Here is a 17,892-nt window from a genome sequence, read left to right on the forward strand (position 1 = left end):
GAGCAGCGCCCTGGCTGTCTCTAAAAAGTGAAGTGGAAAAGCTTACAGCACCTTGTATTCCCAGGCGGTCTCCCATCGAAGTACTCACCAGGCCTGACCCTGCTTAGCTTCCGAGATCAGACGTGACCGGGCGTGTTCAGAGTGCTATGGCCGTAAGCCTCTGGCCCCTTCGCATACACGCTCCTTATAGTGTGTATGTGGCAGTGGCAGTGGCAGTGGCTCTACATAGTGTGTATGTGACAGTGGCAGTGGCAGTGGCTCTACATAGTGTGTATGTGACAGTGGCAGTGGCTCTTTAAAGCTGGGTGTTTCACTGCTGGAGCAGCACCCTGGCTGTCTCTAAAAAGTGAAGTGGAAAAGCTTACAGCACCTGGTATTCCCAGGGGGTCTCCCATCCAAGTACTGACCAGGCCCGAACCTGCTTAGTTTCCGAGATCAGACGACATCGGGCTTTTTCAGAGTGATATGGCCGTAAGCCTGTGGGCCCTTTGCATACACGCTCCTTATAGTGTTTCTGTGGCAGTGGCTCTACTTCGTGTGTTTGTGACAGTCGCAGTGGCATTGTCTCTACATAGTGTGTATGTGACAATCCCAATCAGTTCAGCCTGCAGAAAGCTACAGCAACCTTGCCCACCAGCCCAACTCGTGGGACCACGCTTAAGCACCTCCCCGCGGACTACAGCTTGACAGGCGCGTCCAACGCAGCTTCGTGGCCCTGGTGCTCCGTATCTGTGGCACTCTGCTCAAGGCGTGGAGCGTTCAATGTGTTCAGCTAGGTGTTTCACTGCTGGAGCAGCACCCTGGCTGTCTCTAAAAGGGGAAGTGGAAAAGCTTACAGCACCTGGTATTCCCAGGCGGAATCCCATCAAAGTACTAACCAGGCTAGATCCTGCTTAGCTTCCGAGATCAGACGAGATCGGGGGTGTTCAGAGTGATATGGCCGTAAGCCTGTGGGTCCTTTGCATACACGCTCCTTATAGTGTGTATGTGGCAGTGGCATTGTCTCTACATAGTGTGTATGTGACAGTGGCAGTGGCACTTTAAAGTTGGGTGTTTCACTGCTGGAGCAGCACCCTGGCTGTCTCTAAAAAGTGAAGTGGAAAATCTTAAAGCACCTGGTATTCCCAGGCGGTCTCCCATCCAAGTACTAACCAGGCCCGACCCTGCTTAGCTTCCGAGAACAGACGAGATCAGGCGTGTTCAGAGTGGTATGTCCTTAAGCCTCTGGCCCCTTCGCATACACGCTCCTTATAGTGTGTATGTGGCAGTGGCTCTATATAGTGTGTATGTGACAGTGGCAGTGGCAGTGGATCTACATAGTGTGTATGTGACAGTGGCAGTGGCACTTTAAAGTTGTGTGTTTCACTGCTGGAGCAGAACCCTGGCTGTCTCTAAAAAGGACCCGACCCTGCTTAGCTTCCGAGATCGGACGAGATCGGGCGTGTTCAGAGTGGTATGGCCGTAAGCCTGTGGGCCCTTTGCATCCACGCTCCTTATAGTGTGTATGTGGCAGTGGCATTGTCTCTACATAGTGTGTATGTGACAGTGGCAGTGGCACTTTAAAGTTCGGTGTTTCACTGCTGGAGCAGCACCCTGGCTGTCTCTAAAAAGGACCCGACCCTGCTTAGCTTCCGAGATCAGAGGAGATCGGGCGCGTTCAGAGTGGTATGGCCGTAAGCCTGTGGGCCCTTTGCATACACGCTCCTTATAGTGTGTATGTGGCAGTGGCAGTGGCAGTGGCTTTACATAGTGTGTATGTGACAGTGGCAGTGGCTCTACATAGTGTGTATGTGGCAGTGGCAGTGGTAGTGGCTTTACATAGTGTGTATGTGACAGTGGCAGTGGCACTTTAAAGTTGGGTGTTTCACTGCTGGAGCAGCGCCCTGGCTGTCTCTAAAACGTGAAGTGGAAAAGCTTACAGCACCTGGTATTCCCAGGCGGTCTTCCATCCAAGTACTAACCAGGCCCGACCCTGCTTAGCATCCGAGATCAGACGAGATCGGGCGTGTTCAGAGTGGTATGGCCGTAAGCCTGTGGGCCCTTTGCATACACCCTCCTTATAGTGTGTATGTGGCAGTGGCATTGTCTCTACACAGTGTGTATGTGACAGTGGCAGTGGCTCTTTAAAGCTGGGTGTTTAACTGCTGGAGCAAAACCCTGGCAGTCTCTAAAACGGGAAGTGGAAAAGCTTACAACACCTGGTATTCCCAGGCGGTCTACCATCCAAGTACTAACCAGGCCCGACCCTGCTTAGCCTCCGAGATCAGACGAGATCGGGCGTGTTCAGAGTGGCATGGCCGTAAGTTTTGGGGCCTTCGCATACACGCTCCTTATAGTGTGTATGTTGCTGTGGCAGTGGCTCTACATAGTGTGTATGTGACAGTGGCAGTGGCACTTTAAAGTTGGGTGTTTCACTGCTGGAGCAGCGCCCTGGCTGTCTCTAAAAAGTGAAGTGGAAAAGCTTACAGCACCTGGTATTCCCAGGCGGTCTCCCATCCAAGTACTAACCAGGCCTGACTCTGCTTAGCTTCCGCGATCAGACGAGATCGGGCGTATTCAGAGAGGTATGGCTGTAAGCCTGTGGGCCCTTTGCATACACGCTCCTTATAGTGTGTATGTGGCAGTGGCATTGTCTCTACATAGTGTGTATATGACAGTGGCAGTGGCACTTTAACGTTGGGTGTTTCACTGCTGGAGCAGCACCCTGGCTGTCTCTAAAAAGGGAAGTGGAAAAGCTTACAGCACCTGGTATTCCCAGGCGGTCTCCCATTCAAGTACTAACCAGGCCGGACCCAGCTTAGCTTCCGAGATCAGACGAGATCGGGCGTGTTCAGAGTGGTACGGCCGTAAGCCTCTGGGCCCTTCCCATACACGCTCCTTATAGTGTGTATGTGGCAGTGGCAGTGGCTCTACATAGTGTGTATGTGACAGTGGCAGAGTCACTTTAAAGCTCTGTGTTTCACTGCTGGAGCAGCGCCCTGGCAGTCTCTAAAAAGTGAAGTGGAAAAGCTTACAGCACCTGGTATTCCCAGGCGGTCTCCCATCCAAGTACTAACCAGGCCCGAACCTGCTTAGCTTCCAAGATCAGACGAGATCGGGCGTGTTCAGAGTGGTATGGCCGTAAGCCTCTGGACCCTTCACATACACGCTCCTTATAGTGTGTATGTGGCAGTGGCAGTGGCAGTGGCTCTACATAGTGTGTATGTGACAGTGGCAGTGGCTCTTTATAGTGTGTACGTCACAGAGTCAGCGGCTTTTCATAGTGCGTATGTGACCGCATCGGCAGCTCTTGGCAGAGTCTATGAGCACTGATACCCGTACTTCATCAACACACTGTGGCCTCCTCAACCCCACGCAGTTCAGCCTGCAGAAAGCTCCAGCAACCTTGCCCACCACCCCAACTCGTGGGCCCACGCTTAAGCACCTCCCTGCGGACTACAGCTTGACAGGCGCGTCCGACTCAGCTTCGTGGCCCTGGTGCTCCGTATCTCTGGCACTCTGCTCAAGGCGTGGAGCGTTCAATGAGTTCAGCTGGGTGTTTCACTGCTGGAGCAGCACCCTGGCTCTCTCTAAAAAGGGAAGTGGAAAAGCTTACAGCACCTGGTATTCCCAGGCGGTCTCCCATCAAAGTACTAACCAGGCTTGATCCTGCTTAGCTTCCGAGATCAGACGAGATCGGGGGTGTTCAGAGTGGTATGGCTGTAAGCCTCTGGGCCCTTCCCATACACGCTCCTTATAGTGTGTATGTGGCAGTGGCAGTGGCTCTACATAGTGTGTATGTGACAGTGGCAGTGGCTCTTTAAAGCTGGGTGTTTCACTGCTGGAGCAGCGCCCTGGCTGTCTCTAAAAAGTGAAGTGGAAAAGCTTACAGCACCTGGTATTCCCAGGCGGTCTCCCATCCAAGTACTAACCAGGCCCGACCCTGCTTAGCTTCCGAGAACAGACGAGATCGGGCGTGTTCAGAGTTGTATGTCCGTAAGCCTCTGGCCCGTTCGCATACACGCTCCTTATAGTGTGTATGTGGCAGTGGCTCTATATAGTGTGTATGTGACAGTGGCAGTGGCAGTGGCTCTACATAGTGTGTATGTGACAGTGGCAGTGGCACTTTAAAGTTGGGTGTTTCACTGCTGGAGCAGCACCCTGGCTGTCTCTAAAAAGGGAAGTGGAAAAGCTTACAGCACCTAGTATTCCCAGGCATTCTCCCATCCAAGTACTAATCAGGCTCGACCCTGCTTACCTTCCGAGATCAGACATCCTCAGAGTGGTATGACCGTAAGTTTTGGGGTCTTCGCATACACGCTCCTTATAGTGTGTATGTGGCAGTGGCTCTACATAGTGTGTATGTGACAGTGACAGTGGCTGTTTAAAGCTGTGTGTTTCACTGCTGGAGCAGCACCCTGGCAGTCTCTAAAAAGGGAAGTGGAAAAGCTTACAGCGCCTGGTATTCCCAGGCGGTCTACCATCCAAGTACTAACCAGGCCCGACCCTGCTTATCCTCCGAGATCAGACGAGATCGGGCGTGTTCAGAGTGGTACGCCGTAAGTCTGTGGGCCCTTTGCATACACGGTCCTTATAGTGTGTATGTGGCAGTGGCAGTGGCTCTACATAGTGTGTATGTGACAGTGGTAGTGGCTCTACATAGTGTGTATGTGACAGTGGCAGTGGCACTTTAAAGTTGGGTGTTTCACTGCTGGAGCAGCACCCTGGCTGTCTATAAAAAGGGCCCGACCCTGCTTAGCTTCCGAGATCTGATGAGATCGGGCGTGTTCAGAGTGGTATGGCCGTAAGCCTCAGGGCCCTTCGCAGACACACTCCTTATAGTGTGTATGTGGCAGTGGCAGTTTCTCTACATAGTGTGTATGTGACAGTGGCAGTGGCTCTTTAAAGCTAGGTGTTTCACTGCTGGAGCAGCACCCTGGCTGTCTCTAAAAAGGGAAGTGGAAAAGCTTACAGCACCTGGTATTCCCAGGCGTTCTACCATCCAAGTACTAACCAGGCCCGACCCTGCTTAGCCTCCGAGATCAGACGAGATCGGGCCTGTCAAAGTGGTATGGCCGTAAGTCTGTGGGCCCTTCGCATACACGGTCCTTATAGTGTGTTAGTGGCAGTGGCAGTGGCAGTGGCTCTACATAGTGTGTATGTGACAGTGCCTCTACATAGTGTGTATGTGACAGTGGCAGTGGCAGTGGCTCTACATAGTGTGTATTTGATAGTGGCAGTGGCACTTTAAAGTTGGGTGTTTCACTGCTGGAGCAGCACCCAGGCTGTCTCTAAAAAGGGCCCGACCCTGCTTAGCTTCCGAGATCAGACGAGATCAGGCGTGTTCAGAGTGGAATGGCCGTAAGCCTGTTGGCCCTTTGCATACACGCTCCTTATAGTGTGTATGTGGCAGTGGCTCTACATAGTGTGTATGTGACAGTGGCAGTGGCACTTTAAAGTTGGGTTTTTCACTGCTGGAGCAGCGCCCTGGGTGTCTCTAAAAAGTGAAGTGGAAAAGCTTACAGCACCTGGTGTTCCCAGGCGGTCTCCCATCCAAGTGCTAACCAGGCCCGACCCTGCTTAGCTTTCGAGATCAGACAAGATCGGGCGTGTTCAGAGTGATATGGCCGTAAGCCTGTGGCCCCTTTGCATACACGCTCCTTATAGTGTGTATGTGGCAGTGGCTCTACTTAGTGTGTATGTGACAGTAGCAGTGGCAGTGGCTCTACATAGTGTGTATGTGACAGTGGCTCTCCATAGTGTGTATGTGACAGTGGCAGTGGCACTTTAAATTTGGGTGTTTCACTGCTGCAGCAGCACCCTGGCTGTCTCTAAAAAGTGAAGTGGAAAAGCTTACAGCACCTGGTATTCCCAGGCGGTCTCCCATCCAAGTACTAACCAGGCCCGACCTTGCTTAGATTCCGAGATCAGATGAGATCGGGCGTGTTCAGAGTCGTATGGCCGTAAGCCTGTAAGCTTGTGGGCACTTTGCATACACGCTCCTTATAGTGTGTATGTGCCAGTGGCATTGTCTCTATATAGTGTGTATGTGGCAGTTGCAGTGACAGTGGCTCTACATAGTGTGTATGTGACAGTGGCAGTGGCAGTGGCTCTACATAGTGTGTATGTGACAGTGGCAGTGGCACTTTATTGTTGGGTGTTTCACTGCTGGAGCAGCACCCTGGCTGTCTCTAAAAAGGACCCGACCCTGCTTAGCTTCCGAGATCGGACGAGATCGGGCGTGTTCAGAGTGGTATGGCCGTAAGCCTGTGGGCCCTTTGCATACACGCTCCTTATAGTGTGTATGTGGCATTGGCATTGTCTCTACATAGTGTGTATGTGACAATCCCAATCAGTTCAGCCTGCAGAAAGCTCCAGCAACCTTGCCCACCAGCCCAACTCGTGGGACCACGCTTAAGCACCTCCCCGCGGACTACAGCTTGACAGGTGCGTCCTACGCAGCTTCGTGGCCCTGGTGCTCCGTATCTGTGGCACTCTGCTCAAGGCGTGGAGCGTTCAATGTGTTCAGCTAGGTGTTTCACTGCTGGAGCAGTACCCTGGCTGTCTCTGAAAAGGGAAGTGGAAAAGCTTACAGCACCTGGTATTCCCAGGCGGAATCCCATGAAAGTACTAACCAGGCTTGATCCTGCTTAGCTTCCGAGATCAGACGAGATCGGGGGTGTTCAGAGTGGTATGGCCGTAAGCCTGTGGGACCTTTGCATACATGCTCCTTATAGTGTGTATGTGGCAGTGGCATTGTCTCTACATAGTGTGTATGTGACAGTGGCACTTTAACGTTGGGTGTTTCACTGCTGGAGCAGCACCCTGGCTGTCTTTAAAAAGGGAAGTGGAAAAGCTTACAGCACCTGGTATTCCCAGGCGGTCTCCCATCCAAGTACTAACCAGGCCGGACCCAGCTTAGCTTCCGAGATCAGACGAGATCGGGCGTGTTCAGAGTGGTATGGCCGTAATTCTCTGGGCCCTTCGCATACACGCTCCTTATAGTGTGTATGTGGCAGTGGCAGTGGCAGTGGATTTACATAGTGTGTATGTGACAGTGGCAGTGGCACTTTAAAGTTGGGTGTTTCACTGCTGGAGCAGTGCCATGGCTGTCTCTAAAAAGTGAAGTGGAAAAGCTTGCAGCACCTGGTATTCCCAGGCGGTCTCCCATCCAAGTACTAACCAGGCTCGACCCTGCTTAGCTTCCGAGATCAGACGAGATCGGGCGTGTTCAGAGTGGTATGGCCGTAAGCCTGTGGGCCCTTTGCAGACACGCTCCTTATAGTGTGTTTGTGGCAGTGGCATTGTCTCTACATAGTGTGTATGTGACAGTGGCAGTGGCACTTTAAAGTTGGGTGTTTCACTGCTGGAGCAGCACCCTGGCTGTCTCTAAAAAGGGAAGTGGAAAAGCTTACAGCACCTGGTATTCCCAGGCATTCTCCCATCCAAGTACTAACCATGGCCGACCCTGCTTACCTTCCGAGATCAGACGAGATCGGGCATCCTCAGAGTGGTATGGCCGTAAGTTTTGGGGTCTTCGCATACACGCTCCTTATAGTGTGTATGTGGCAGTGGCAGTGGCTCTACATAGTGTGTATGTGACAGTGGCTCTACATAGTGTGTATGTGACAGTGGCTCTACATAGTGTGTATGTGACAGTGGCAGTGGCTCTACATAGTGTGTATGTGACAGTGGCAGTGGCACTTTAAAGTTGGGTGTTTCACTGCTGGAGCAGCACCCTGGCTGTATCTAAAAAGGACCCGACCCTGCTTAGCTTCCGAGATCGGACGAGATCGGGCGTGTTCAGAGTGGTATGGCCGTAAGCCTCTGGGCCCTTCGCATACACGCTCCTTATAGTGTGTATGTGGCAGTGGCAGTGGCAGTGGCTTTACATAGTGTGTATGTGACAGTGGCAGTGGCTGTTTAAAGCTGTGTGTTTCACTGCTGGAGCAGCACCCTGGCAGTCTCTCAAAAGGGAAGTGGAAAAGCGTACAGCACCTGGTATTCCCAGGCGGTCTACCATCCAAGTACTAACCAGGCCCGACCCTGCTTAGCCTCCGAGATCAGACGAGATCGGGCGTGTTCAGAGTGGTATGGCCGTAAGCCTCTGGCCCCTTCGCATACACGCTCCTTATAGTGTGTATGTGGCAGTGGCTCTATATAGTGTGTATGTGACAGTGGCAGTGGCAGTGGCTCTACATAGTGTGTATATGACAGTGGCAGTGGCACTTTAAAGTTGGGTGTTTCACTGCTGGAGCAGCACCCTGGCTGTCTCTAAAAAGGGCCCGACCCTGCTTAGCTTCAGAGATCAGACGAGATCGGGCGTGTTCAGAGTGGTATGGCCGTAAGCCTGTGGGCACTTTGCATACACGCTCCTTATAGTGTGTATGTGGCAGTGGCATTGTCTCTACATAGTGTTTATGTGGCAGTGGCAGTGGCTCTACATATTGTGTATGTGGCAGTGGCAGTGGCAGTGGCTCTACATAGTGTGTATGTGACAGTGACAGTGGCACTTTAAAGTTGGGTGTTTCACTGCTGGAGCAGCACCCTGGCTGTCTCTAAAAAGGGCCCGACCCTGCTTAGCTTCCGAGATCAGACGAGATCGGGCGTGTTCAGAGTGGTATGGCCGTAAGCCTGTGGGCCCTTCGCATACACGCTCCTTATAGTGTGTATGTGGCAGTGGCATTGTCTCTACATAGTGTGTATGTGGCAGTGGCAGTGGCTCTACATAGTGTGTATGTGGCAGTGGCAGTGGCAGTGGCTCTACATAGTGTGTATGTGACAGTGGCAGTGGCTCTTTATAGTGTGTACGTCACAGAGTCAGCGGCTTTTCATAGTGCGTATGTGACCGCATCGGCAGCTCTTGGCAGCGTCTATGAGCACTGATACCCGTACTTCATCAACACACTGTGGCCTCCTCAACCCCACGCAGTTCAGCCTGCAGAAAGCTCCAGCAACCTTGCCCACCAGCCCAACTCGTGGGCCCACGCTTAAGCACCTCCCCGCGGACTACAGCTTGACAGGCGCGTCCGACGCAGCTTCGTGGCCCTGGTGCTCCATATCTCTGGCACTCTGCTCAAGGCGTGGAGCGTTCAATGAGTTCAGCTAGGTGTTTCACTACTGGAGCAGCACCCTGGCTGTCTCTAAAAAGGGAAGTGGAAAAGCTTACAGCACCTGGTTTCCCAGGCATTCTCCAATCCAAGTACTAACCAGGCCCGACCCTGCTTACCTTCCGAGATCATACGAGATCGGGCGTCCTCAGAGTTGTATGGCCGTAAGTTTTGGGGCCTTCGCATACACGCTCCTTATAGTGTGTATGTGGCAGTGGCAGTGGCTCTACATAGTGTGTATGTGACAGTGGCTCTACATAGTGTGTATGTGACAGTGGCAGTGGCAGTTGCACTTTAAAGCTGGGTCTTTCACTGCTGGAGCAGCACGCTGGCTTTCTCTAAAAAGGGAAGTGGAAAAGGTTACTGCACGTGGTATTCCCAGGAGGTCTCCCAACCAAGTACTAACCAGGCCCGACCCTGCTTAACTACCGAGATCAGACGAGATCGGGCATGTTCAGAGTGGTATGGCCGTAAGACTTTGGGCACTTTGCATACACGCTCCTTATAATGTGTATGTGGCAGTGGCATTGTCTCTACATAGTGTGTATGTGGCAGTGGCAGTGGCTGTACATAGTGTGTATGTGGCAGTGGCAGTGGCAGTGGCTCTACATAGTGTGTATGTGACAGTGGCAGTGGCACTTTAAAGTTGGGTGTTTCACTGCTGGAGCAGCACCCTGGCTGTCTCTAAAAAGGGCCCGACCCTGCTTAGCTTCCGAGATCAGACGGGATCGGGCGTGTTCAGAGTGGAATGGCCGTAAGCCTGTGTGCCCTTCGCATACACGCTCCTTATATTGTGTATGTGGCAGTGGCATTATCTCTACATTGTGTGTATGTGGCAGTGGCAGTGGCTCCAAATAGTGTGTATGTGGCAGTGGCAGTGGCAGTTTCTCTACATAGTGTGTATGTGACAGTGGCAGTGGCTCTTTAAAGCTGGGTGTTTCACTGCTGGAGCAGCACCCTGGCTGTCTCTAAAAAGTGAAGTGGAAAAGCTTACAGCACCTGGTATTCCCAGGCGGTCTCCCATCCAAGAACTAACCACGCTCGACCCTGCTTAGCTTCCGAGATCAGAAGAGATCGGGCGTGTTCAGAGTGGTATGGGCGTAAGCCTCTGGGCACTTCGCATACACGCTCCTTTTAGTGTGTATGTGGCAGTGGCTCTACATAGTGTGTATGTGACAGTGGCACTACATAGTGTGTATGTGACAGTGGCAGTGGCAGTGGCTCTACATAGTGTGTATGTGACAGTGGCAGTGGCACTTTAAAGTTGGGTGTTTCACTGCTGGAGCAGCGCCCTGGCTGTCTCTAAAAAGTGAAGTGGAAAAGCTTACAGCACCTGGTATTACAAGGCAGTCTCCCATCCAAGTAGTAACCAGGCTCGACCCTGCTTAGCTTCCTAGATGAGACGAGATCAGGCGTGTTCAGAGTGGTATGGCCGTAAACCTGTGGGCCCTTTGAATACACGCTCCTTATAGTGTGTATGTGGCAGTGGCTCTACATAGTATGTATGTGACAGTGACAGTGGCAGTGGCTGTTTAAAGCTGTGTGTGTCACTGCTGGAGCAGCACCCTGGCAGTCTCTAAAAAGGGAAGTGGAAAAGCTTACAGCACCTGGTATTCCCAGGCGGTCTACCATCCAAGTACTAACCAGGCCCGACCCTGCTTAGCCTCCGAGATCAGACGAGATCGGGCGTGTTCAGAGTGGTATGGCCGTAAGTCTGTGGGCCCTTTGCATACACGCTCCTTATACTGTGTATGTGGCAGTGGCATTGTCTCTACATAGTGTGTATGTGACAGTGGCAGTGGCAGTTTAAAGCTGTGTGTTTCACTGCTGGAGCAGCACCCTGGCTGTCTCTAAAAAGGAAAGTGGAAAAGCTTACAGCACCTGGTATTCCCAGGCGGTCTCCCATCCAAGTACTAACCAGGCCCGATCCTGCTTAGCTTCCGAGATCAGACGAGATCGGGCATGTTCAGAGTGGTATGGCCGTAAGCATCCGGGCCCTTCGCATCCTTATAGTGTGTATGTGGCAGTGGCTCTACATAGTGTGTAAGTGACAGTGGCAGTGGCTGTTTAAAGCTGTGTGTGTCACTGCTGGAGCAGCACCCTGGCAGTCTCTAAAAAGGGAAGTGGAAAAGCTTACAGCACCTGGTATTCCCAGGCGGTCTACCATCCAAGTACTAACCAGGCCCGACCCTGCTTAGCCTCCGAGATCAGACGAGATCGGGCGTGTTCAGAGTGGTATGGCCGTAAGTCTGTGGGCCCTTTGCATACACGCTCCTTATACTGTGTATGTGGCAGTGGCATTGTCTCTACATAGTGTGTATGTGACAGTGGCAGTGGCAGTTTAAAGCTGTGTGTTTCACTGCTGGAGCAGCACCCTGGCTGTCTCTAAAAAGGAAAGTGGAAAAGCTTACAGCACCTGGTATTCCCAGGCGGTCTCCCATCCAAGTACTAACCAGGCCCGATCCTGCTTAGCTTCCGAGATCAGACGAGATCGGGCATGTTCAGAGTGGTATGGCCGTAAGCATCCGGGCCCTTCGCATCCTTATAGTGTGTATGTGGCAGTGGCTCTACATAGTGTGTAAGTGACAGTGGCAGTGGCTCTTTAAAGCTGTGTGTTTCACTGCTGGAGCATCACCCTGGCTGTCTCTAAAAAGGGAAGTGGAAAAGCTTACAGCACCTGGTATTCCCAGGCTGTCTCCCATCCAAGTACTAACCAGGCCCGACCCTGCTTAGTTTCCGAGATCAGGCGTGTTCAGAGTAGTATGGCCTCAGAATAAATAAATGGTAAATTAAATATCTATATTAGAATATCTTCCGTTTCTTCTATTTTTCCCCCTTGCTATTGATTAATTCAGTTATAAAAAAGGTTTTCTTTTGTTTTTCTAGCCCCAAAAAATAATCCGTGTATCTTTTTCCCTCAACCATGTATTGTACTTAGCTTCTCACAGCCACATCCACACCCCTACACCTTTCCTCCTCTATCTTGTCTAATTGTTGTTTTAGTACTTCATACGTTTCTGTACCGGTACTTGCTTCCAGTTCCAAATGTACTAGTATTGAAGCTAGGCTTGGTGGTCACACCAAGAGTTCAGGTCCTACTTGGGATTATATACTAGATTCACCAAATTTGCCGAAACAAGGCAGGGAGCTATTCTTGACTGTTTCAGTTTCCCCATGTACGACCTACCTCCTGGAGAAACCCCTCACCTGCAGATTGACAATGCGCCAGATATCTATTAGGTTTTGTTGTTCTATCAAATCATAAATTGCTGCTCTATTGACATCCATTCTGAAAACGTTGTTGGTGTTCACATCCCTTGTCAGTAAAACAGTTCAGTGGGGGTGATGGTACCGTGAGGGATGAGGCAGGAGACGAGGTTGCAGAGGCAGCAGGTCCGGAACCAGGTGAGCAAGCAGCGAGGCAGGCGAACCAGGAGGGAGCAGGCAGAAAGCGAGTCAGAGCCAGAAGGAGGATCAGGAAACCAGTAGCAGCCGAAAGCCAGGCAGCCACAAGCAGAAAGAACCCAGGAGGGACAGAAGCAGAACTTGTGGTCAGGGACAGAAGGCTGAGGTGATTACCGGGATTACGACCAGGCAGGTTGGTCAGAGACAGGCAGGTTTGGCAACAGAAGATCAGTCTGGGAATGAGTGCTGGAGAGTCTTGCATCGAGAGAGCGAAGAACAATCTGGCAATGAGTGAGTGAACCGGGTAGGCTTATATGCTGGCTTGATTGGTGATCTGGAGCAGGTGAGTCAAACAGGTGAGTAGAGTTGGCTTGACAAGGTGGGTGTGGCTGACAGGTAGCGTGGCGCGTGAGTGGAAAACAACTGAGAAGCATAATTAAACAGTTTGAAGTCCACCATTTACGTATTTTCCTGAAGTCCCTTCTTTGTTTTTCGTTATTTGATGCATATATATTATTATTATGCGTAATACTGTGTTCCCATATTTACAGTCTGTGATTGGAAACGTCCCCTCATCATCTTGATACACCTTTACTATGTTGGATAATGCATCTGTTGTAAATAGAGTCGCCACTCCACAAGACGACAGAGTCCCATTTGCTACCATGATTGTCCCGCTCCATTCTTTTGATAGTTTTCCAACAATGTCCGCATCCAATCTGGTCCCTTGTGGACACAGAATATCGGTACTGCAGTCCTTCAAAAGGAATTGCCGTTTGTCCACTCCTCATAACCCACAAATGTTCAGGGAGAGGAAATGTATCATGAGGATCAGGGAAGAGAGGATTTCGCATAAGCACATAGTTTACGATTTCCATTTTTTTTTCTTGCTTTCTTTTGCTTGCCGGTATTAATTGAAATGGATCCAAATCTGAGTCTGAGCCTATTGTAGCAGAGAGTTTTTTTGTCATGGCCTGATGTCCTCATCCTCCATTGGAGTGGTTTCTGGAACAGTTACGAGCCCAGGTTTCCACAGGCCATGGGACAGAGGAATAAACCCTCCTCCTCTAAAACTCTCTTGCCCGTATGCCCGCTCGCACCCTCAGTAATTGAGTAATTGCCTCGCCCGCACCGACCGCAACCACTGCAGTAGTAGGCCTCTGCCTCCGACCACCCCTGCCCCACCTCCTCCTCAGCCAATGCACCTTCCGCTGGGCTCGGACCAGCCTCCACCGGCTCCTCCCTATTCGCCTCGACTTCAGATTCAGAAAAGGCTGCAATCGCAATTGTTACACAAACATTTATTTTCCACATTATGACAAATCCTACACTGCCTAACCTTCATGCTGCATTCCCTGGCATTGTGTCCCTGCACCCCACACTTGTGGCACTGAAATTCAGGACATTCTCTGAGAATATAGCCAGGTTGGATGCACATGCGGCAAACCTGAACCTGTCTAACGTGGATCACTCTGAAATATTCCATGCCCAGAGCTGTTGCAAATCTAGTTGAGTACGGCAAAGATCGTACCTGGTCATGGAATTTTATTTTGACGAATCGGGTCCCGTCTGCGAGCCGCGTCCCACGCCTCGCTAAAGCCTGGGCCTGAATATCATTGGTAGTTCGGTGGAGAACCGAGGGCTTGATCTATCTTCAACCCTAAGCTTTTTAAAAGGTGCATGTTTGTCAATGATAGCAAGTACTGAGTTCGTAAAATATTTCAATTCCAGTTCTACATCCAGTATGTCAGAGGTGTGATGTATATTACTGTCAGCAAGGTCATTGAGAGGTCAAGCCTGGTCAAGTTTTAAAATTTCTTTTGATAACAATCTTAGAGCGTGATCTTTCCATTCTAGCACTTCTAACGCAGGCTAGGGGACAGTGGTCACTAATGCCAAGTTCACAGACTCCAGATGCAGTAATTTTGTCCCTCCTACTTGACAGAATCAAATCTATCAATGATGAATTTGAGGGACCCTTCAAATTAGGTCTGGTGGGCTCATCGATCAGATTGAGACTGTCGCACATTTATTTTAGACTGAATCGTTTACCCACTAATTTAGGTTAAAATCACAGAGAACCAACATCTCTGAGTCACTGTACTGAGCAAGTAAGTCTGGTTTTTTGATTGCACTAGAGACAGCTGATGAATGAACTTTCAGAGCAATAAATTCAAAAGAGTGAGGTACAGTGACAGTATTTAAAACAGTAACAGATTAATAGGACTTCATGTAAGGAAAGCGCAGAGTTTTATATGCATTTTATATATATCTATATATAATCAGATGCTCAGTGACAGAGCAACAGCCTCATAGCTTTTAGTCGGTGTCGCCACCTTGCTGCTCAACAAAGCCGGTCAACTCTGTGGTTCTGACATTCTTTATTTATTTATTTTTTTACATCAAGTACAAAAGGAGCAGTACACACAATTCAAACTACAAATAGCGTTTTCTCACAGATCCACTGGTTTCTGGCACTACAGTTGAAGTCGTTCAAGCCAATGAAGCCAATCATCGTACGAAGGTCACCACAGTCTTCTCCTCCAAACGCTCCATCGGGCTGCCCAAGGGCCCACTGCAACCTGCAGACAGAAAAAACCCCCAAAAAATAGACCGTTGTCACAGAGGGCACAGTTCAAATCAACATGACAGCAGCACAGTCTGACCTGTATATAGTTGGACCACAATGGATGATGGTATGTGACCCACGAGCGTTACTACCCAGATGCAAATATCAGAGTTAACAGAAGACCGTGCGTCTGTTACTGTTACTTATTACTCACTTATGCCCTTTTCTAATGATTGTAGTACTTTCATAATGCACTTTCGTGGTGTGGTTACTGTAACTATCAGGCAAAGTAGGCCGATTCCTGCCTAAAAAAAGCTGTGAGAAGATTTAACATTTGCATCTGATCAGAGTTAAGGTTTCTGCCAGTTGCTGTAAAATCAGGTTTCATTTCTTTTGCTAATTCAGCATCAGTATTTTGAAATTCATAATTTGCTCTTGCACACAATCCGCGCCCCTAAGGCTGGCTTAGTGTCACGCGTAATTCGAGCGCTGCACTGAACAACAGATCTGATATATCTGGAGCGTAACTCAACAGCAGGCTGAAAAGCGAGCGTTTTCACCGCGTCACCAGACCCCCACATTGCTGATGACTGTGGAGAAAGGAGTACCCTTCATCTACTGCCACCGGAGGTCAGCGAAAACAAGGTTTGAAACTGCTGTTGAGTTGCTCTTTAAACGGGTGAATCTCGCAGTTGGACAGGGTTTCTCATGAATAATAAAAAAAAAAAAATACAATCATCTGGGCTTTGGCTTTAATACACATCTAACAAGATGTTTTTTTTAGATAATAAATTGCTGATAATATTTTCTTCCCTTTCTCCATAATCCAATTACCAAGGGTCAATACATGAAATGACATGCATCTATCATCTGCATGAATCATAACCATGGGTGTAGCTACTAGCCTTACAGCTACAGTATCTAAACCGAATAACAGACATGAGATCTATATTGTGCGGCATAGTTACCCACGCGTCTATCAATATCTCACCTGCTTTTGTTCACCAGTGTTCCGTCCACCCAGATCCAAGTTCCTTCCTCCTCCCTGTCGGTCATTCCGACCCACGCCGCCATGGTCAATCCAGTGAGGAAGGCCTGTCGGAAAAGCATCATCCTCAGAAACTGCATAAATGCTCAAAACAAAAAGGAACTACAGTACCACACAGTCCATTTAAATATCCTTTCTCAATGTCCATATACAAATCTATAACAGACGAGGGTTTCTGTATCATCCCATGTAGCAACAAAGTAACACACATTATCACAATGAGCTAAAGTTGTCATCCTGCTCTCTGGATGTTCTCCCAGGGTGGTGCACGGCGAATATAAATTTTTTATTTTTACTTTTTTAAAAAGGCACCTGTTCCTGTCTGCTGCCGATGACGACCAGGTCGGCGTCCCTCCGTGCGCAGTCCTGCCGGCTGCCGTCCCAGCTCCCCCTCTGCGAGGAAACGTAGTAGCAACTGGAGCCGAACACCAGCCAGCCCCGCGGACAGCTCTCTTCCTCCGTGTCGCCTCCACACACAGCAACACCGACAGGCGTGTCAGACGCATGTCGCAAATACAGTTTACACGCAGGACAGAACGTTCTCATGACGCAAACAGGGAACAGGATGCTGAAAGTGAACACGGCAAGGTACAAAGCTATGGAGACTAGTCAGATCAATGAAGGTCGCTTAAAGCTGTCGATGATAAATAATCCGTTTTAAAGGGTCTGTTCATCCAAATTAAGAATATATACATATTTTAATGAAAATATATTTACACTATTTTTTTTTTTTTTACCTTGCACTGGTTTCAGACAAATCTCAAGAGACAGATATCTCAAAACCAAATAAAATAAAGCTGTTGTTATGAATGTTATTCTTGTCAGGATGGACAATCGTGTGAAACAATATATGGACCATCAATATAAAACTCCTCTGATACAATATTCATTTAGTTACGTACGGAGTTAATGAGTAGATGGGCTGTATATATTGCAGAAGGGATGGACTATCATGTTTTTATCCCTGTTCTTACTGTATACGGGCGTCAATTATACAATACGACGCAGCAACAAGTACTACTGTCATTATAATATCTCGTCTCTTGTCGTATCCCTGTAGTGCTATAATACACATACTTGCATATGCTGTATATTTAGAATAATAAAAACGGACCTTTTTATACTGATTTTAATCAAATATCTTTGACCTCCAATATCCTCCTTTTCAGCACTGGTTTGGTCCCTATGTTCATATAATACGCCGCCGCATGCTCCATTACGTTCACCAGATAGTCTCTTAACTGTGTCCGTCTGCGGTTTTGGTGCTGGGCGGGTAGCGAGGGTGAACCAGAATGGTCAAATTTGGAGGCTGTAAAACAAAAAACAAAGGGTCTGCCTACCTCGGTCGGCGGGCTCCCTCAGAGCAAGTCTCAGAGAGATGTTGAGAATCCCTTGAAGAACACACAGCAGGCCAACGCTCAGCAGGACCACACTGAGGTGTCTTAACTCTGTTCAAGACACACACAGAAAACTTTTAATCAGCCAACTTCTTGTCCTGGATTACACCTGGTGTACACGAACATAAACTGCCTTTAACACTAAAAGCAACACCATAACCCACTTTTTAATATTCAGGATGTTAATATCCTCATCTCCTAATGTACTGAACAACAGTAAATAAATTACTTGGTTTCGGAGTCCTCTCTGCGACAGCATCCTCAGGTTCAGGCTTGGAGAACTGCTGGTACTCACCGACTTCAAAGTTGACATCAGGCTTGTCAGAAGGAGGGAACGCAGCCATTTTGCAGCAGCTGCAGCAGTAGTGAGGTGGTGTGTTTTTA

At 49.4% G+C, this 17,892-nt stretch overlaps 1 protein-coding gene, 18 non-coding genes and 10 pseudogenes across 19 annotated transcripts; all 29 read right to left on the reverse strand.

Moving 5' to 3' along the window:
* Positions 1-39: 39 nt before the first annotated feature.
* On the reverse strand, positions 40-158 carry LOC139307662 (5S ribosomal RNA; annotated as a pseudogene).
* A 200-nt stretch (positions 159-358) lies between these two features.
* LOC139307599 (5S ribosomal RNA) lies at positions 359-477 on the reverse strand (annotated as a pseudogene).
* A 352-nt stretch (positions 478-829) lies between these two features.
* LOC139307272 (5S ribosomal RNA) lies at positions 830-948 on the reverse strand. Its single transcript, XR_011599617.1, has one exon. It is a non-coding gene; the product is annotated as a 5S ribosomal RNA (ribosomal RNA).
* A 155-nt stretch (positions 949-1,103) lies between these two features.
* Positions 1,104-1,222, reverse strand: LOC139306995 (5S ribosomal RNA). The gene has a single exon (XR_011599563.1). It is a non-coding gene; the product is annotated as a 5S ribosomal RNA (ribosomal RNA).
* Positions 1,223-1,912: 690 nt separating this feature from the next.
* Positions 1,913-2,031, reverse strand: LOC139282063 (5S ribosomal RNA). The gene has a single exon (XR_011597179.1). It is a non-coding gene; the product is annotated as a 5S ribosomal RNA (ribosomal RNA).
* Positions 2,032-2,186: 155 nt separating this feature from the next.
* LOC139305808 (5S ribosomal RNA) lies at positions 2,187-2,305 on the reverse strand. The gene has a single exon (XR_011599343.1). It is a non-coding gene; the product is annotated as a 5S ribosomal RNA (ribosomal RNA).
* A 154-nt stretch (positions 2,306-2,459) lies between these two features.
* On the reverse strand, positions 2,460-2,578 carry LOC139304115 (5S ribosomal RNA). The gene has a single exon (XR_011599052.1). It is a non-coding gene; the product is annotated as a 5S ribosomal RNA (ribosomal RNA).
* A 155-nt stretch (positions 2,579-2,733) lies between these two features.
* On the reverse strand, positions 2,734-2,852 carry LOC139305815 (5S ribosomal RNA). The gene has a single exon (XR_011599344.1). It is a non-coding gene; the product is annotated as a 5S ribosomal RNA (ribosomal RNA).
* A 155-nt stretch (positions 2,853-3,007) lies between these two features.
* Positions 3,008-3,126, reverse strand: LOC139282182 (5S ribosomal RNA). The gene has a single exon (XR_011597297.1). It is a non-coding gene; the product is annotated as a 5S ribosomal RNA (ribosomal RNA).
* Positions 3,127-3,588: 462 nt separating this feature from the next.
* LOC139306696 (5S ribosomal RNA) lies at positions 3,589-3,707 on the reverse strand. The gene has a single exon (XR_011599514.1). It is a non-coding gene; the product is annotated as a 5S ribosomal RNA (ribosomal RNA).
* A 155-nt stretch (positions 3,708-3,862) lies between these two features.
* On the reverse strand, positions 3,863-3,981 carry LOC139305690 (5S ribosomal RNA). Its single transcript, XR_011599320.1, has one exon. It is a non-coding gene; the product is annotated as a 5S ribosomal RNA (ribosomal RNA).
* A 445-nt stretch (positions 3,982-4,426) lies between these two features.
* LOC139307677 (5S ribosomal RNA) lies at positions 4,427-4,544 on the reverse strand (annotated as a pseudogene).
* Positions 4,545-4,944: 400 nt separating this feature from the next.
* LOC139307821 (5S ribosomal RNA) lies at positions 4,945-5,062 on the reverse strand (annotated as a pseudogene).
* Positions 5,063-5,495: 433 nt separating this feature from the next.
* On the reverse strand, positions 5,496-5,614 carry LOC139307024 (5S ribosomal RNA). The gene has a single exon (XR_011599573.1). It is a non-coding gene; the product is annotated as a 5S ribosomal RNA (ribosomal RNA).
* Positions 5,615-5,829: 215 nt separating this feature from the next.
* On the reverse strand, positions 5,830-5,948 carry LOC139305181 (5S ribosomal RNA). Its single transcript, XR_011599236.1, has one exon. It is a non-coding gene; the product is annotated as a 5S ribosomal RNA (ribosomal RNA).
* Positions 5,949-6,565: 617 nt separating this feature from the next.
* LOC139307655 (5S ribosomal RNA) lies at positions 6,566-6,684 on the reverse strand (annotated as a pseudogene).
* A 149-nt stretch (positions 6,685-6,833) lies between these two features.
* LOC139306517 (5S ribosomal RNA) lies at positions 6,834-6,952 on the reverse strand. The gene has a single exon (XR_011599480.1). It is a non-coding gene; the product is annotated as a 5S ribosomal RNA (ribosomal RNA).
* Positions 6,953-7,113: 161 nt separating this feature from the next.
* On the reverse strand, positions 7,114-7,232 carry LOC139303786 (5S ribosomal RNA). Its single transcript, XR_011598979.1, has one exon. It is a non-coding gene; the product is annotated as a 5S ribosomal RNA (ribosomal RNA).
* A 155-nt stretch (positions 7,233-7,387) lies between these two features.
* Positions 7,388-7,506, reverse strand: LOC139307840 (5S ribosomal RNA; annotated as a pseudogene).
* A 459-nt stretch (positions 7,507-7,965) lies between these two features.
* On the reverse strand, positions 7,966-8,084 carry LOC139304221 (5S ribosomal RNA). The gene has a single exon (XR_011599072.1). It is a non-coding gene; the product is annotated as a 5S ribosomal RNA (ribosomal RNA).
* A 1,057-nt stretch (positions 8,085-9,141) lies between these two features.
* On the reverse strand, positions 9,142-9,259 carry LOC139307837 (5S ribosomal RNA; annotated as a pseudogene).
* A 187-nt stretch (positions 9,260-9,446) lies between these two features.
* Positions 9,447-9,565, reverse strand: LOC139307560 (5S ribosomal RNA; annotated as a pseudogene).
* A 511-nt stretch (positions 9,566-10,076) lies between these two features.
* On the reverse strand, positions 10,077-10,195 carry LOC139307614 (5S ribosomal RNA; annotated as a pseudogene).
* A 215-nt stretch (positions 10,196-10,410) lies between these two features.
* On the reverse strand, positions 10,411-10,529 carry LOC139281762 (5S ribosomal RNA; annotated as a pseudogene).
* A 155-nt stretch (positions 10,530-10,684) lies between these two features.
* LOC139304050 (5S ribosomal RNA) lies at positions 10,685-10,803 on the reverse strand. The gene has a single exon (XR_011599040.1). It is a non-coding gene; the product is annotated as a 5S ribosomal RNA (ribosomal RNA).
* A 155-nt stretch (positions 10,804-10,958) lies between these two features.
* On the reverse strand, positions 10,959-11,077 carry LOC139282058 (5S ribosomal RNA). The gene has a single exon (XR_011597175.1). It is a non-coding gene; the product is annotated as a 5S ribosomal RNA (ribosomal RNA).
* Positions 11,078-11,219: 142 nt separating this feature from the next.
* On the reverse strand, positions 11,220-11,338 carry LOC139304058 (5S ribosomal RNA). Its single transcript, XR_011599042.1, has one exon. It is a non-coding gene; the product is annotated as a 5S ribosomal RNA (ribosomal RNA).
* Positions 11,339-11,493: 155 nt separating this feature from the next.
* LOC139282059 (5S ribosomal RNA) lies at positions 11,494-11,612 on the reverse strand. The gene has a single exon (XR_011597176.1). It is a non-coding gene; the product is annotated as a 5S ribosomal RNA (ribosomal RNA).
* Positions 11,613-14,868: 3,256 nt separating this feature from the next.
* LOC139290056 (CD209 antigen-like protein C) lies at positions 14,869-17,852 on the reverse strand. The gene is made up of 5 exons (XM_070911750.1): positions 17,738-17,852; positions 17,452-17,559; positions 16,424-16,578; positions 16,055-16,158; positions 14,869-15,076 (listed from the first exon to the last, which is right to left on the reverse strand). The coding sequence occupies exons 1-5, from the start codon at positions 17,850-17,852 to the stop codon at positions 14,926-14,928; spliced, it is 633 nt and encodes a 210-aa protein (XP_070767851.1). The 3' UTR covers positions 14,869-14,925.
* Between the last annotated feature and the right edge of the window lie 40 nt (positions 17,853-17,892).

The sequence above is a fragment of the Enoplosus armatus genome, chromosome 2, assembly GCF_043641665.1.
Source record: "Enoplosus armatus isolate fEnoArm2 chromosome 2, fEnoArm2.hap1, whole genome shotgun sequence".
Classification (NCBI taxonomy): domain Eukaryota; kingdom Metazoa; phylum Chordata; class Actinopteri; order Centrarchiformes; family Enoplosidae; genus Enoplosus; species Enoplosus armatus.

Excerpts from the sequence above, each read along its gene's own strand:
- LOC139290056 (XM_070911750.1), bottom strand. The coding sequence starts at position 17,852 with ATGGCTGCGTTCCCTCCTTCTGACAAGCCTGATGTCAACTTTGAAGTC. Across the intron at positions 16,579-17,451 it reads GAGGGAGCCCGCCGACCGAG|GCGACACGGAGGAAGAGAGC; the intron begins GTAGGCAGACCC and ends CTGTGTGTGGAG. Across the intron at positions 16,159-16,423 it reads TCGGCAGCAGACAGGAACAG|GCCTTCCTCACTGGATTGAC; the intron begins GTGCCTTTTTAA and ends CTTTTCCGACAG.